General features: G+C 40.6%; 1 protein-coding gene across 20 annotated transcripts in view; it reads left to right on the top strand.

Annotated features, from left to right (window-relative positions):
- The window catches only part of WNK1 (WNK lysine deficient protein kinase 1), a 107,001-nt gene that overhangs the window by 50,354 nt on the left and 39,040 nt on the right, over positions 1–17,607 (top strand). For 13 of the 20 annotated variants that reach the window (XM_083572190.1, XM_083572179.1, XM_083572192.1 and 10 more), the window contains exons 5-10: positions 6,163–6,251; positions 7,449–7,668; positions 8,980–9,316; positions 12,000–12,187; positions 14,202–14,456; positions 15,823–17,031. In XM_083572190.1, the coding sequence (XP_083428316.1) occupies positions 6,163–6,251; positions 7,449–7,668; positions 8,980–9,316; positions 12,000–12,187; positions 14,202–14,456; positions 15,823–17,031 (2,298 nt within the window). The remainder of the gene's footprint in view (positions 1–6,162; positions 6,252–7,448; positions 7,669–8,979; positions 9,317–11,999; positions 12,188–14,201; positions 14,457–15,822; positions 17,032–17,607) is intronic. The other 7 variants (XM_083572184.1, XM_083572185.1, XM_083572186.1 and 4 more) reach the window with 1 other exon arrangement.

Below are 17,607 nucleotides of genomic sequence, written 5' to 3' on the forward strand. Positions count from 1 at the left end.
ATCATAACTTTGTTAGCACTTCCATGTAGGAAACTGCATGTAAATTGTGCACAAATAGTTGTGTGTGATCTCACGGGAGGGCAGTAGCCACGGGTTGTGGCTTCCTGATGTGGATACACAGTGACACAGATGCATATTCAATTAACTACATGTGATCTGAATGTGATCTTGCATGAGTTTCTTGTATATCTAAAATTGGAAAAAGTTTCCAATCTTCTTACAATCCCTCCCCTCCCTTAGCAGTCCTGCTGGCACAGCCACTCTTCTATCTTTTCTATGAAACCTGCCACTGCTATGCACCAATCTAGCAGATTGGTGTCTTTTCAGTAGAAAGACTTGGATTGTTTTGTGGATGTTGTCATCTGAATACCAGTTAAAATGGGCATGTGATGAGTCAGTGTGGAAAAGCAATGTCATGTTTTGTCTTGCCCAGTAGCTTGGGAAGAACAAGGGGCTAAGAGTGTATTAAAGGTGCTCTCCAGCTTTGGCAGAGGTAGCTGATGTTCTCAGTTATATTCAGCATTCAAAATTAGCTGGGCCTTTTGCGACTGGATGGAGATGTTCAGGAGCCACCCTTGGTGCCTAGCACTCCACCTGTCTGGGTGCAGTCAGCTGGTCTGCAAGGGACAGCAGCAGCAAAAGACACTTGTCTTTTGTTGCAACACTACCCCTGGCAAACACCTGATTTGCACAGCAGCAAAAGATGTGCCTTTTTTTGCTGCTGAGCTGCTGGGAAAATCAGGTGTTTGGTGGGGTACTGTGCTACCCTGCAGACTCCCTGATTTACCATGCAGCAAATAAAAATAAAATAAATTGCTGCCAGGTGAATCAGGTGTTTGGCGGGGCAGAGTGGTAACAAAAGACGTGTCTACCCTGCAGACCCCTAATCTGCCTGGCAGCATTTTTTTTTTTTTGCTGCAGGGCTGCCTGGTCTGGTAGTGGGGCAGCCCCCCACCCCAATGGTGTCTAGACATTTTGTTTTGGTGCCCACATGGCTCCTAGCATTCATATCCCAGTTTCTAACAATGGTATTTTAGAGCTACATGTGGTTTCCTTGTAAAACTTTTCAACAGTCCATAAGATAACTGGCAAAAGAGCAAAATGTAGAGGCATAGGTAAATGCAGGGACATAGTTCCATTATTTGCTCCCAGTGCAGAGTAAAATTAGAAAATGGGTTGTATGGCTACTTACAAAAAGAATACAGTAATCTAGGTAGAAAGATGAGGTCCGGAGCTGCGTTTGACTAAGTAACATCCTAGTGATGCTATCAGATTAATTAATAATAATTGCTATAATGCCAGTCAAGTGGTTGTACCTGAAATTATAAATAGAATCATCAAGACACTTCAGTTTCAGCTACATTCTTTTTAATACTCTGCATGATATAACAGGGAAGCTTGGGCAGGGTCTATTCTGGGTTTTGCAAAAGAAGATGCCAATTTGCCTGAAATAGCAGGGAAGGATGAAATGGGAGGAGCCCTAAGAAGGCTTACCTGTTCCATGGCATTTATTATTGCTGTGTGTCAAGGGGCTTGGCCAGTGGAAAACAGAGTTCTGATTTCTACAGGCTGACACAGGATGAGGGAAGGCAAAACTGTAGAGAAGACTATGTTTCCTTCAAAGCTTTATCCCTGCTTTCCTTCTGCTGTGCGTTAAGTGTGGACTTTAACAGTCCATTCTCCTTTTGCGTGCACAAGTCTCTCAGCATATTTGCCTCTGAGTCTCCTAATGGATCTTTCCAAGAGAGATTTTTGCCCAGTGTTTGTCATCATAAATTCACACTGTTGTTGTTCTCACACAGACTGTGGTAAAGAGGTAAGAATTTCAGTTATACTAGCTTGCATTCATTTAAGTCATATGATGGGAAATAGGGGGTCATGGTGCTTCTGTAGAGAATTCTGTATAGATCTGTTCTATAACTACTTTCATGTGTTGGGTGCTATGCTGTGGCAGTCCTGACTTCAAAATATTAAGTATCTGGACTTAAGTATGGATGTAATAGTTTTGGTGCAAATTAATTGGAGAAAGGACAGCTGAGACTCAGGTTCTGTGTGGATCTGGTTAGGAATTATGGTCTCCATGTGCATGGAAAATAATGTTGTCACAATTACTTAGATAATGCCTGGAAATCTAGATACAGTACTAGGGCTTTCTGACTAGGATGAACAAACACACCAGCAAACTGTGCAGAAGAGGGGGCAAAGGAATACATCTAGTATCTTTGATATACTAGATCAGTGTTCCCCAACCTTGGGCCTCCAGCTGTTTTTGGACTACAACTCCCATCATCCCTCGCTAGCAAGACCAGTGGTCAAGGATGATGGGAATTGTAGTCAAAAAACAGCTGGAGGCCCACGGTTGGGGAACACTGCACTAGATGATATACTAGATTCTTGAATAACTCTTCTCATACACAAGTGAAGGAGGCATGGGGCCCAACCATCACTATGCACAAAATGCAGGTTTGTCTCTGTAAGAATGAAAGGTAATCAAAAGTTTCAGTTAATGTAATTTAATGGTGGTGCCTGTCTTGTGCGGTGGGAAGGAATAGGAATGTTTAAACGGGCTAATGTAAGTTAATTACACTTGACAAAGATATGGAGTATTAAGCACTCTTTATTTTGATAAGTGCTGTGTTAACCTATGCCACTTTAATACAGATACTATATTCTGGTGCTTGGTTGAGCAGTTAAGAATTTATTTTTGGCTCTGAAGTTGCTTTTCAGCATATCGTTCACTTGCCATTTTGAACTGCTGTGAAAGAAAGCTTAGTGCAAATATATTAACCCAGTTTTCAACACAAGTAGTGTGAAAGAGAGCTATGCTCACTTGATTCTAAAATGCTTTAAAAATAGTTAACACAGAAAAAATTATGTAAGTGACAGAGTAGGCTATAGTTTAAATTGGCATGCAATAGCAAGCAGGAACTTCTGCAAAAACAGTGCAAAGGCAGCAAATACTTAATCCAGGGGATTGCCTTGAAAGGAGGAAATGTCGTAATTATCCAGTGCACCATTTAATGTACTTGGAAACTAATTGATGAAAGAGGAAGGTCTGATTCACTTCAGACTTCCTTCATCCTGTTCCATGAATGCTCACTCTGGTGACTTTGGTTTCATTGTCTTGCTTCTTAGCTACTACACTATATTAGCTCAAAGATAACACAGAGTTTTTCTGATTATCTTTTGTTATGATTGATTATCTTTTATATATGCAAAGCTGGTATGACTTCGAGAATGGAATAAAGTATTTACATTATTTGATACAAAACAATTGTATATCAGTGAAAGTGTATAGTGCCAAATAGTAAACTTCTTAAACTGAAACATTAAGTTCAAAAGAGATATTAACTTAAAACAACAACTTGAAACTTCCGTGTTCATAGTCCTCTTTCAGTTGAAATATTAACTGTTCCAAACCATTCACTGGCCTTTATTGTGGTTAGTGAGTATACTTCTGTGTATGCTAATACAATACTGAGCATAGGTTCACAAAAATTATCAGCCCACAAGTTGTTTCTAATCCTATGGTGGTCATTTAAGGTGTAAAATACAGTGGTACCTCGGGTTACGTACTTAATTCGTTCCGGAGGTCCGTTCTTAACCTGAAACTTTTCTTAATCTGAAGCACCACTTTAGCTAATAGGGCCTCCTGCTGCCGCTGCGCCACCAGAGCACGATTTCTGTTCTCATCCTGAAGCAAAGTGTTTAACCTGAATCACTATTGCTGCGTTAGCCGAGTCTGTAACCTGAAGCGTATGTAACCCGAGGTACCACTGTAGTAATAAACAAGCAACTTTATATTTGTCAATCCCAAACAAGTGCCATTGTTCTTGAGCTCTTATCATCCCTTACCGTTGCCCTTGCTGACTGGGGCTAATGGGATTTGTAGTGGAAAACATCTGGAAGGCAGCTAGTTGGGGAAGGCTGATTTAAACCTTACCTGTCTAGTCACCTCGATACTACTCTGTAAGCAGCTCTTTTCACAGAATAAATAAGACCAAGTAGTTTGGAAGAATGTGCTAATAGATATCAGTGTGTCTCTTGCCTATAATAAGCCATCAAAGTTTGCACTACTAAGTCAACATTATCTAAATCATGCCCTGCTAGTAACTGGAAGGCATACTTTGTATTATATGCAGGTACAATGTGTTGTAGATATGTGTATTGACCAAATGTGATGTGTACTAGCTTATACATAACTAACACTGCTTCTCAATGTTAGCTTGACCCTCAAATGGCTTTGTGTACATGGCTGGAAGCCCTGAACAGTACGACATGTCCTTTACTTGCTCTCCCTCCCTCCCTCCCTTTGGTTTGTTTTTTAAATTGTTTCGGTGGACTTTTGAATTTGTATTGTAATCACTTCATGTGATCAGATCACAAGAAGGTAATTTGAATTCAAGACTTTTCCCTTGAATAGTTCTGCATGAAAATACATAGATCATAACTCTATGCAATTAAGTGTTCTAACTGATAAGGGCTGCCTGTCAGATTACTAACAGTTTTCCCCCTTTTTGAGTTGTAGATTAAAATGTTTTATAAAAGTCTGTTATAACTTAGAACTGCAGCCTTTAATTAGGGATGCCTCATTAGTCAGTTAACATATATGTCTAAAAACAAGGGAAGTATCATTTTTATTCAAAATCATTTTGTTGTATTTGGCAGTTTTCCTTTAGTAGGTGAGCAACTGAAGAACAGGGTTTTGTTCTGTTTTTGCAATGCAATAAGAGCAGGGACTTTTCATCGAAATTCATACTTCTAAAAGAACAGGAACAATTCATCTGAGCCAACAGCCTTTGTTGATAAGGCCCTAAAAGTGAGCTGGTAGGAGTAAATGTAATAGGACAAAATGGTGACTAAAAGCCCCTTGGAATGCCAGTTAGACAGTAGCTTGTATTGTATCGCAGTTCATGATATCAACAGTTTTTTAACTTTTTACATGGCCCCCAAATTCCAAGTTGGTTACTACTACTCAGATAATTTTACTGCTCAAAGTGCCAATGTGGATTGAGGTTTCAATCACCTGTGAATAAATGTTTATTTAGGAAGAGTTCTGAGACTGTTAGGTTATGTACAAAGGAACATGAAGCACAGGTCAAAGGGAGCATGCCATATAAATTTGGACCTTCTTATGTGTGTTCAGTTCTAGGTTTAATAAATATTAATCTTGTAAAACACACACAGCCCTATCCTGTTCTGTTACATCTGTTTATCTGTCCGTCCGTCCCCCACCACTACCTCAAAATCTTTGCACTGTGGCTTAATGGTAAATATAGGTTATGCCTGGTGAGAGGAAAATCTGTTAATACTAATTTTGTGCTAGTTTATGTACAGAAAGATAGGCCATGGTGAAGGCGAGACTGACCACTGGGTTTGACATAAGAGTAGTATGATCAGAAATCAGATCTTGGCCTGTTTGGATAAACCATACTAAAACTAACCACAGTTCCCTATTTGGAGGAAAAGATAAACTGCAGCTGGTATAAAATGGAAATGGATGTGTCAGAGGAGGAGAGAGGAGGAAGAGCAGGCTTGTACATACTAAACCATGATTTAGTGTTGCATCATTTTGGGAATGAGAAAAGAAAGGATAGCAATGGATATAATAAATGTGGCAATATATTTGAGAGAAAACAATGTGAATCTCATTTTGCCAATTAGGACTAAGATAGATTCTGGGTAAGTTGGAAACCAGTGGTTACTTTAGAGAAAGAAATTATCTTAGCATGCCTTACTTAATTGTTGCAGACTTCTAGGAGAGAGGAGGGCAATATATTTGTATATATATGCTTGTTGGATTCTTTCCAGCATTCCTCTTTAAAAATGGATTTTTATGAATGCAATAGCATTTAAAATATATAGCTGCAAAAATACAAGTAAAATAAGAAAAGTTGTTTTTTCATAATTAAGTTTGGAAGTTCATTTGATTAAAAGCTGATGTTTTCCACACTCAAATATAACTAAAGTTTTGATCATTGAATTGGAGAGAAATCATGAATCAAATCACTGTGGCATATCTTGTGAAGAATAAAACTGTCCATGTGACACAAGCATTGTGCCTCTATAAGATTGAATGTCACCAGCCATGCTAAACTTCATTAGAGATTTAAATAGACATTTTTGTTACCATATTTTCTCACATATTCTTCTGTATTTCAGGGAGTCAAACCAGCAAGCTTTGATAAAGTAGCAATTCCTGAAGTAAAGGAAATCATTGAGGGATGCATTCGTCAAAACAAAGATGAAAGGTTAGTATTCATTCCATTTGGACGAGGCACTTCAGATATTCCATAGTGCACAATAACAGTGGTGTGTACTCCTTGAACAGTCAGATAAAAATAATAAAGAAAGAGAAATGAAAAGGACTTTTGGTTCCCTGTCTGTCAGTTCCATGTTGTTGTTGTTGTTTAGTCGTTTAGTCGTGTCCGACTCTTCGTGACCCCATGGACCAGAGCACGACAGGCACTTCTGTCCTCCACTGCCTCCCACAGTTTGGTCAGACTCATGTTCCATATGTTCCATATAAAAAGATTATTCAAAGTATTCATTCTGCAATAACATCCAGCTGTTCTTCCTTCTAAGTGATACTTTCTCAGTCTTCAGACCCAAATCTCTCAAATTCATTAATTTTCCTTTCCACACGAAACATCTAAAAGGGGTTCTCCAATTATTATTATTGATAAATGTTGACAATAATTTTTTTCTAGCCCAGTGTAACAACTTTTACTACAGCAACTTCAACAACCTTTCTTCCATATTGAAAAATAATAAATTGTTTCATCTTTGTTCACACAAAAGTCTCTACACTATGGTCATATGTTAAAATAATATTTGATATTTATTTATTGTATAGTCATTAATTCACACTCAGTTCCATTATCTTCCGATCCTATTTTCTGTTGGCCGTGATTTTCCTTCCTAATTTTATTTTGTAAGTTCTTTCCATTTCTCACCAATATACAAATTAAAAATGAAGCTACGAGGAAACTAACAGAATATGAAAAGAGAGTAGTAAGAGATAGTATAATGACTAAGGGATTGATTTCCCTTTTATACAAAACACTTATTAAGATTTTGCCCTCAAAAACATTTAAAAAACTGATGGGAATTAATTTGGGATATAAACATTGAAGAGGATAAATGGAACAATTTATGGACAAAAGGACCGTATAAATCTCCGTCAGCAACTAATGATTGATTGCTAAAAATTGTGCATGGATTGTATTTAATATTCAGTATCAGTCATCCTTATTGTTTTGAAAAAGTAAGTCCCTTTAGAAATGGCATGGATATATAGAGTTTGTCTTAGAACAAGATTTAAATATTCAGTGGAATATGGGCAGCTCAATTGGAAAATGGAGGAATTGTTTGTGTATTGTACTATGTGATAACGTTCTCCTGTCTTTTCCATTCCCCTTTTATTATTTCCTTTCCGTTATGATCAGGTATGCTATCAAGGACCTTCTGAATCATGCATTCTTCCAGGAAGAAACTGGTGTGCGGGTAGAGCTAGCAGAAGAAGATGATGGAGAGAAAATTGCCATCAAGCTCTGGTTACGAATTGAAGACATTAAAAAACTTAAGGGCAAATATAAGGATAATGAAGCGATAGAATTTTCTTTCGACTTGGAAAGAGATGTCCCAGAAGATGTAGCACAAGAAATGGTATGTCATATAGATATGAGAGATATTCCCACTTCTGCGCCTATTTTGGCAGATTCCAGAGACATGGAATTGAACCCTGTAGCTGATTTTTTTTTTCTTTCATGATTTTGCTCACCCCAGTGCAGCCCAATTAAACTTAATACACTGGGAATAAATGGTGTCTTCTTGTTGTTGTGATGTATTTCTCAGACAAGCCAGACTTCCATAGCTGTCTGAAAAGCAGTAGCTGGGGAAAGCAGTCACATAATGTAAGGGGCTGAATTCTGCCACCCTTCTAATTTGAGCATACCTACAGAGGTAGCTTTGACTTTCATTTCCCCCTGCTCCCCCAATAGTTCCCTTGCATGCACATATTTTCAATAATGGATGAATCCCATATTTTTCTTAAGTAAAGAATAATCAGTGCACTTAAGAGTTACTCTGCTTCATGGGTAGCCCATGTGATACCCTTCAGATGTTGCTGAACATAAAACTTCCAAAAATCCTTGCTAGTATGGCCAGTGATCAGGGATGATGGTAGTTGTAGTCCAGCAGCACCTGGGGGCACATCATTGGCTACCCCTGCTCTAGATTATGTAGGTGCAGTGGACATTTGTTGAAACTTTATGATTTCCCAGAAGGATTAATTTGGGGGATTAACTACTACCATCCAGCTGTCAGTTCAATGATATTTTAACACCTCTTTCAAAAAAATTATATACTTTAGGGCACTTTTACCACATGGAGAAACACATCTGTCTATCTGCTCACTTTCCATTATAATTTTAAGCTGGATACAGTACTTACATTTTTACCCTCCAAGGCATAAAACACCACCAGAATCAGTTTTTGCAACAAGCTTCTCTCCAATAAATTAGAAGGGTGCAAATGTTGCTAGGTCTCATTCCTTAGCCAATTCCAAACTAACGGTTGAGTACTTCTGAACAGAAGGTTGATGCAGCTGCTTTGACCTTGCAGCTGGGGTAGAAGACACTGTATCCATCTTTTCCTTTCAAGGTGATTGCCCTGACTGCCATATAAATGGGAAGGCAGATGCACTTAGTAGTATATGTGCTATCCATTGCTTCATGTGAAGATATTATTTGGTTTATGATAGGATCTTATAATCTTTTTGCCTTGACTTTTTCCCAATAGTGCTCTTTCAGAAGACATGCATGAGCTTGCAATAGTTTAACTACTGCAACATGTATTAGCTGGAAATGCTGTAGCATTGGAAAGCTAACCGTCTTGGCGCGTTTGATGTATAATTATAGAAACTTCTATTTTGCTTTATCATTGTTTATCTGATGGCATGAATCATCCACTTTTCAGGTTGAGTCTGGGTATGTCTGTGAAGGGGATCACAAGACAATGGCCAAAGCTATAAAGGATAGAGTGTCCTTGATCAAGCGAAAGAGGGAGCAGCGTCAGTTGGTGAGAGAAGAACAGGAAAAAAGAAAGCAAGAAGAAGTCAGTCAGAAACAGCAGACAGAGCAGCAGTTACAAGCGGGCACTACCCAGCAAGGAACTAAACATGCTGCACCTGCCACTGGTGTCACTGCCATCCCTGCTGCTTCAGCTTCAGTTTCCACACAAGTAGAGCCTGAGGAGCCAGAAGCCGATCAACATCAACAGCTGCAGTATCATCAACCTAGCATTTCTGTATTGTGTAAGTACATGCATCTTCTGACCTGTATTTTTAGACAGTTAAGTCAATACATAAAGCCCAGTGTGACTGAAACATGTCACTATACAATAAACTAGTCACCATCCTCCTGGGTCATCCACAGGCATTTATGATTTAGATAAACGTAAGTGGTTAAGATAGATGGCTCCACTGCTCTCTTGGTAGACCTCATCATATCAGCTGCTCCTTGAACATCTGAACAAGCAAGACCACCTTTAAGAAGCATACTTGCACTGAGGCTGATGCAGACAGTTCCCCAACCCAAGCTGCCCTTGCAACAGATGCAACCCCCCTTCCCTGGGAGAAATTTTCTTTTGCTCAGAATGGAAAGTGAAGTCTCTCTCTCACACACACACACACACACACACACACACACCAGTCATCACTTTGCCTGCAGAATGCACCTTGGACTGACTTCGTGTAGATGTGTGACTGGTCCACTAACAGTGTTTACTCCAAACACTGAAGCTTGAGAGTCCTTGTAGATCTGTGTCTTGTGAATCAGCAGGATGCAACTATCACAACAGCAGTATACAAAGAGTTTAAACCCGGGTACAGAATGAGGATCCTGATGTAGCTCCAGATTTTGAGCAGACTTTCATTCCAGCTCCCATAGGTGGCTGATGTTGATCTTGACCTGAAGGTACTGTTCTTGGAAGAATTGTATAATGAAGGTGAGGGTGCTGATGACTTGGCCATGGTTTTGCTGCAGCCTGATTTCCACTTTCGATGGCTTTGAAGACAGCTCTCCTGACTAAAAAAAGCCAGAATGAGAGTGGCTGCTATCTGGAGCTTTATCTACAAGCAGAGAACCTTGACGTAGCCATGCAAGCATCAGCCCTATTGCACCCTAACCTGCCCATCAGGTTTATGTTCCATGTCCTGTCTTCCCTCTTTCTTCTCCTTCAGAACAGAAACTCTCATACAGGAGGAGGGGAAAGTACAGGAAATCCAAGTGTTGTGGGACTAACATGGGTAGTGATGGTGTTTCAGGCCACAGTGGTGCCCTCATGGTGGCGTTGTGCTTGGTGGGGTGGGATAGGGTAAAGTGGCAGTGAAGTCTGAAGAGCTCTGGGTTGGTGATGCTGGCATGCATGCACACCTGTGGGACTGCTGCAACCAAGTTAGAGATCCTCTAACCTTGCTGGACTATTGTAGCAAGTTCACATTGCTGCCATCAGAAAAACACCACTGCCACACCACCCTTCCATCATGTGCCATTACTATGTTCAGGCATAGTTGAAGAGCCAAGCCTGAGACTATGTGATGCCTGTTGGAAAGCTATGGGGAGAAGTACCATTGAACATAAGACAAAGGGCCAGACAAAGGGACTTGGGTCAATAAATAAACATAGTACAGCTTGAAAAGGATTGTGTTAAGGCCACCAGGGAAACACTGAAGATCCCTACAAGAATCACAAATAAAAGTTGATTGCAGAGGCATATGAGGAAGGGGGAGTTTAAGGGACTCTACCAAACAGTGGTCACATCAATGTGCTCTTCTGATGCTGAATTCAAGAGAGCCATGCCACTGTCCTAGAGAGGCAAGTGACTTGGTAGAAATGTATAACAGACATACTAAATGAACAACTGGCAGCTCTGCAGCCACCTATCCAGTATTCTCACTGCCGGGACACATCCTACTGTACGTTAGCAGAATCACGCACAACCCTGATTGAACACAAATCTTCTCTGAGTCAATAGATCAGCCAAGGAAGACCCAAGAGCTACTGTAGATGTATATGGACCAGCTACTGTTCATTGCTCATTGTACATTGCACATTTGCTGTCGAAAGGATACTTGAGGTCAGGAGCACCACTGCCTTGTAAGACCAGCTGAACTTTGAAATGATAATGGCTATGAAGATATGGGCCTTTCTGAAAACAGAGGCAGTCTGGTATTTGGCACATGATGTGGAAGAATAGGATGATCCTTTGGGATGTCTCATGAGATTAAGAAATGGTATAGGAGGAAATGTGGTGTCCAGAAAAAAAACAAATGTTGACCCTGTACAAATTGGTCCTTAATGGGAGCTCATTGCATATCAGCAGATCATAACATCTAAGGGCTGTAAAATCTTCAGAGACGCAATATGTTCTTTTGATTCCTCTCCTATCTGTATTTTGGTCCCTAAAAGCCAAATGTTTCAACCGTGTTGTATTCCAGTCTATGGATGGATGCCAAGGGCATGTTCATAGAGATGAACATTGGTATGTTCAGCCAATGTCACAATATGGCCATAACATTCTATGTTGTGAAGCATTGAATCTGGACTTCTTGATAATCTCTTCACTTTTAACAAGAACAGATTTGTTGCCATTTTGGCAGCAAAATGCAATCAGCATTATCTCTGTACTGTGGAAATAAAAGGTGTTATGGACAGGAGTTAGGGCTTCGGGTTTCTTGTACCTGTACCTGCTGCCTTCCTGAGGCACAACTTCGTTACTGCCATTGTCCTTGCTAACATACTCAATCTGAGCACAGTTTCTGTGATTTTGTGTTGTAGGATTTGGGGGAATTAGGAGGCATGTACTAGTGCTGCTGAGTGCTGCTGTCTCTACCTTAATTTTGTATAAATTTAAATGAATTCACAAGCAGTTCTGGAACTTTGACTCAGCATGAGTTCATGAGCAATTTAAAACCCACTTTTTTATGGTCTTTACAGCTGATGGCACCGTTGATAGTGGACAAGGATCATCTGTCTTTACTGAATCATGTGTGAGCAGCCAACAGACAGCTTCTTATGGTTCCCAGCACGAGCAGTCTATCCCAACAGTTCAACCCCCAGGATATGCAGCTCCTATTGGCCAGCCACAATCACAACAACCGGGAGGATATCAGACGTCTGGAGTGGTAAGGCCAAAGCCAAAGCAGTAGAGGGAATGCTTGCTTGGAATTCCTTTATTTGTGTAGGCTTTTAAAAAAACTTGTAGTCTGAGGTTTGAATGGAAGTTCAGATATATTTTGTGTGGGTAAAACAACATATACAACAAAGTAAAAATCCTTTCTCTGATAGTTCTCCAGGCGAGAGAGAGGGTATCTCATAGAAAGGTATAAAGGCAGCAAAACTTGGGGTGGAAGCAGCAATAAAATTCCCTTTCACTTGCTGATTTTGCCTATAGAGGTATATGAAGTTCTATTTAGCCTGCAATGCATAGTGTGTGAGGAAGTTTATAATTGAAAAGTTATGATGAGCTTTATGAAACAGCTGAGTGTGTTAAGAGAACATATTGTGCAAGATTTTAATTACAGCTACAGAAGGTAAGGATTCCTAACCATTATAGAATGCTGCATGCGGACACTGCAGTTTTAAATGATCCCACTTCTGTTTTGCCATTTATTTATAGCTTGCATTGAATTGCTCATGGGCACAATTACCTTTCCCACTTCATGTGTTCATTTGTGTTACCCTTTATTTGGTACCCTTTTATGGTATGTTTTCAGAGCTGACCTTGGGGGTCTTCTAGAAAAACTCTTTTACTCAGATCTTTTTACAAACCTTGCTGCTTGTGTAAAGGCCATAAAAAGGAACTGTTCCTCAAATAATTTACCTATATCTGGAGGATGCAGCCTTTCTGGTTTGGTTATCTCTGTTATTATGATGATATATTTCTGTAAATTACATTGGCAAGAGCTATCGTAGAAGATAATTCCTCACTGGAGGAAAATTCTTGCCAGTTTTTACAAACAGAGCATCTTTCCATTCTGTTCAAATGCACATATGAAGTTTTGTGCCCTTTTAAACACATGATCAATCACAACTTTTAATACTTTTTTGAAAGTTTATTTGAGTTGAGTTCCATTGCTGCAGTTCAAGGACATGCCTTGGATCAATAACCCATTAAACAATCTTCACATGCCTTGCTTCAAGGTTGAATAATCATGGCTAACACCAGGGGAATACACTAACAGTTCTTCTGAGCAGACCAGGTTTGGATGATGAATCGAAAACTTCCAGAAAAACTTCCATGTAGACTCTTCTGGAAGTTTCAGGTGTCAGTGCAGTTTCATTGGGAGAGAAGACTTCAAAAAAGACCGATCATGTTGGTTTTCCCCAAGAAGCTCTGGGGGAAAAATACAGAAGCATGTTTGGGGGGGATGACGACCTGGCTGCTGGAGGAACTATTACATTTTAAAGCAGTAATTTAGGTGATAATTTGTTTACAATGAGAAAAATAAACCAATGACCTCTGGGGTATAGGCAGATTGCAGCAACTATCTTCTCTAATAAACTCCTCTCCTGGAAGATGGCCTAATTCTAATTTTAAGACAGCTGTCACAATTAAAGTCTTGCCTTGTTCCACAGTTTATGCTATGGTTGATTCCTGTTGTCTTGCAGTCCTTGACTGAATAAATAACTTAAGGTGGCCAGTCAAATCCTGTATTTAAGAATCCAGTTCACTTTAGAATGAAATCTGGTGTCAGCAAAAATACTTGAAGACAGTAACACTAAATTTGGAAAGAAGAAAAACATCTTTGCACACACCAAGTTGCCAATTTCAAACCAATGTTCAAACCAATGTTCATTCCCTTTAGACTTCTAGAGGCTTTCTGTTAGGAAATGTATCGGTGCTGGGAACAGCTTAAACACATTTTTTATGGAACCAGGGTGACGAGAACATATGTCTACTTCCTGCATATATATATAAACTATTTGACAGAAGTAATGGAATTTGACAGTCAAAATAGAACCTGCAGTCCTCTGAGGTGCTTATATTCCTCTTTATTGTACATGATGTCACTGTCAAGTTCCTTCATACCCTGTTTGTTCTGATCAGCATTGGCCCTTTGTCATGAATGTGTCTCCCTTAGTTCTAGCTCATTAGCCATGTGGTTTGTGTTCACTTCTTTTTGTTTCCTTCCTTAGCCTCAACGTGGCTGTAGCATGTCGGTTTGTCCTTCCCCTCTTTCTTTCCCTCCGCTGTCCCAAATCCCTCCCAGTGCTCCTTCTACTCCACCATCAGTGTTATGTGCACCTCTTTCTCCTTCTTACCTTCGGACTGCCCCTGAGGAAACTTTTGGTGAAAAGCTTTCCAAAGCCTTGGAGAATGTCCTGCCCATGCACACCGCCTCTCCACGCAGCAAGCGGCGTTCCAGCCTGCCTTCCCTCTTTCTCCACCCTGTATGTCACTGTATGCCTCCTGGCACATTGCAGATAAGTCACCACTAAATACATCCTGGCGACATTCTTCAAATTAGATAAGAGACAAAATGGGGACTGTGTTATCCTGTGCTTCTGGAAAGTTGATTCTTCCTCCTCCTCCAAAACCTAAGAGTTAATGTGCCTGAAGTTTCAGGGGAAAGCTGAAGTGCAGCATGCAGTTTAAATGAAATCTGCAAATTATATGGACTAGTTCTGATCTGATTTATACACTTTGATTTTGGGGCTACAGTTAATAATTCTTCAAATCATATGTATATGTAGCTGGCTAGAACCATGCCAGTGCCATTGAAAACCATCATGGGGCATCTGTGAATGCTTGCTGCCATTTAACAGGGGGGAAAGTTTCCAGCTCTGACCATTATGGAGAAAAGGTTCTGGTGAGCAGGCAGTATAAATCAAAGACGCAAATTGCTGGAAGCCTAGTTCTTCTGTTCTGCTCTTAATTTTTGTCCTGTGCTGCTTCCTTGTATACTACATTTCTCCGTTCCTTGTTCTTACTTCCAGAACTGATGCCAAAACTAATGTGACGGTCATTGCTTCCACTTGGGGATAATTGATTTCCTATTAATTTATTCTTGCTTTGATTGAAGTGATAAGTCATTAGAGCAGGAGAGGAAGATAGAATCACTTTCTACAGAACAGAAAAACACATTGCCTTCTATTCACAGAGGGTGTAGGACTAATCCTCACTCTGTACTGTTAATTGTGTCATATAAGAGTTTGCTCCTGCTTTTCCAGAATATAAATCAAAACTTTGGTGCAGTGGGAGAGAGAGATAAATAGTAAGTGGCATATAAGCTTTATACAGGAGTGCTATAATTGATCCCATTGATATTTGCTACAATCTTTTGTGCATGAATTAGGAGATTAGAAATCTCCTTGGTGATGCACTAAAATGTTCAACACTTAATTGATGGTACACATTTGAAAGGACAGTGAGTTTCTGAAGAAGTTAAATTTCTTGTTTTCCCCCAGATTCACAACAGAATCTTTTCCTTGAAAGGCAACTAATTTTGATAGGAAATAAAGGATGTGCTGAGAAATAACCATTTTCATTAAGGAAAGTTGTCCAAAGTTTTTTATATTGACAGAAGGAGATGGGTGGAAAAGCAGCTTCTAACAAAAGCAAATACTCATATAGACACTGATATCTGCCAAGGATGTATTTAATGGATATGTATAACCCTTCAAAGCATTTTACGTGTTGACCATGAACTAGGCGTAGCCATTCTATAAGGTTACTAAAGAGAGCTGCCTATTGAGCTGAACATGCTAATATGCTTCTATAACGTGTGAATTACTTGTCTTGTTCATGTCAATACAGCCTCAATCCATGGTGCATCCGTGTGGGGGAACCCCAACATTCCCAGATTCCCAAGTATTTTTTCCAACCGTTCATGAACGGCCAGTGTCTTTCTCGCCACCACCCATCTGCCCTTCACGGGTGGCCATTTCTCAGCGACGCAAGAGCACTTCCATCCTTGAAGCCCAAACCTGCCACTTCCAGCCCTTGCTCAAGACTGGTCAGAGTTTTGTTCTCCCTGTTGGTAGTCCAGCCACTTGGACACCAGAGGGACTGGTGACAATGAGCAGCACAGCTGGGGAGCACATGCAGGCTAACCCTGGTTTTGACTCGGCTCAAGGGTTGAGTGATTACAGATCTGGACAAGCGCCTTCAAAGGATGCTACAAGCATGTTGACTCAAGAAGCAATGTATTTAGTGGGCATGCACTACCAGTCCCAGTTGCCAGAACACTATGATACAGTGACCCAGAATCCCCAGGGGACTGAGCAGCACTTACAGCAGGCTCCTGAACAGAGAAATTTGCAAGGCGGCCCCCCGCAGAGTTCTACTTTTGAATATCAAACTGGGCAGCCATTTCTGGCAAGACAGATTCAGAACTTGAGACTGGATTCTGGAATGAATCCACCATCACCATTGTCTAGTATGTCAGCACCACTGAGTGCAGATGCCACACAAATGAATTTTCACCCAGTATTTGTTCCACATTCTGCACCTGCCATACTCACTCACAGTGGGGACGGTCGAGCAAGTTGTGTGTTTGAGTTCCATGTTCAAGCACCCAGTGCAACTGCAGGAGACGGTGCTGTCCTCTCACAGCGCATTTATAGAAATCGTCGAGGCTCCACAGATTTTAACCAGGAGGAGTCCCCTCAGACAACCGTACAGCCTGGTCGTCTTCAGCCTGTAACGGAAGAGCAGTGCAGCTACCTAGGTTCCGAGTTCATGGTGCCTAGAGGCAGTTCTGTCTTACAGAGCTGGCCAGAAGGTAGCCCAGGATACTCCAGTGATTCATCACAGTTGACTTCCTCAGACACTGGTGACTTTCTTTCTCCTCCTCCCACTGGGGTATCTGCATCGTATGGTTCAGGCTTGCCTCTGCCTGCTGCCCAGCTGACTCAGAAGGCATTTCAGGATTCACAGATCATCTTCCACTTCCCACAGGGAACTTCATCTCAACAGGCTTTCTCGGCACTGGCTTCATCAGGACCATCTACACTCTATCCTCAGGTTACAGGAACAAATGTTTTCGTAACCCCCCCCCCCCCCGCAACTTCATAGTGCAAAACTCCTTGTATTCCTTATCCTGTTTCGACCTTTCCTTAATCTCCTCACATCCCTGCAAATTACTGCAGTATTTGAGATTAGAACAGTATTGTGTGGTTGTTGAAGCTTCTGTGGTCCTAGCTTACTAGGAGCAGCCCTCATCGTGATCAGTATATGTCGTATGTATTGATGGTTGTCAAAACCTTGTCGTGTGAGCCTGTTTAATATGGTAACAAGTGCTGGTCATTTAACAATGTTGAAAAAAATTCTTTTTTACTTATCTGATGCTCACTTGGATGCTCAGGTAAGAGAAACACAGACTGTTTCACAGCCTGAAGATGTACTAGACTGGATGAAGTAATAACCGTTCTTTAAACACAAACCAAAGCAGTACCACTCTATATTCATACTGTGCCAAGTAGTGCCATCCTTTTTTAACACATGCACTTTCTTGGTCTTATTGTAGGTTAGAGACACTGTGTTGTACAGAACTGATTAGAGTTGGAGGTTTTTCTGTCTTATTGTTGCAGAGGTCAACAA

The sequence above is a fragment of the Podarcis filfolensis genome (genome assembly GCF_964270895.1).
Source record: "Podarcis filfolensis genome assembly, chromosome: 10".
NCBI classification, from domain to species: Eukaryota; Metazoa; Chordata; class Lepidosauria; order Squamata; family Lacertidae; genus Podarcis; species Podarcis filfolensis.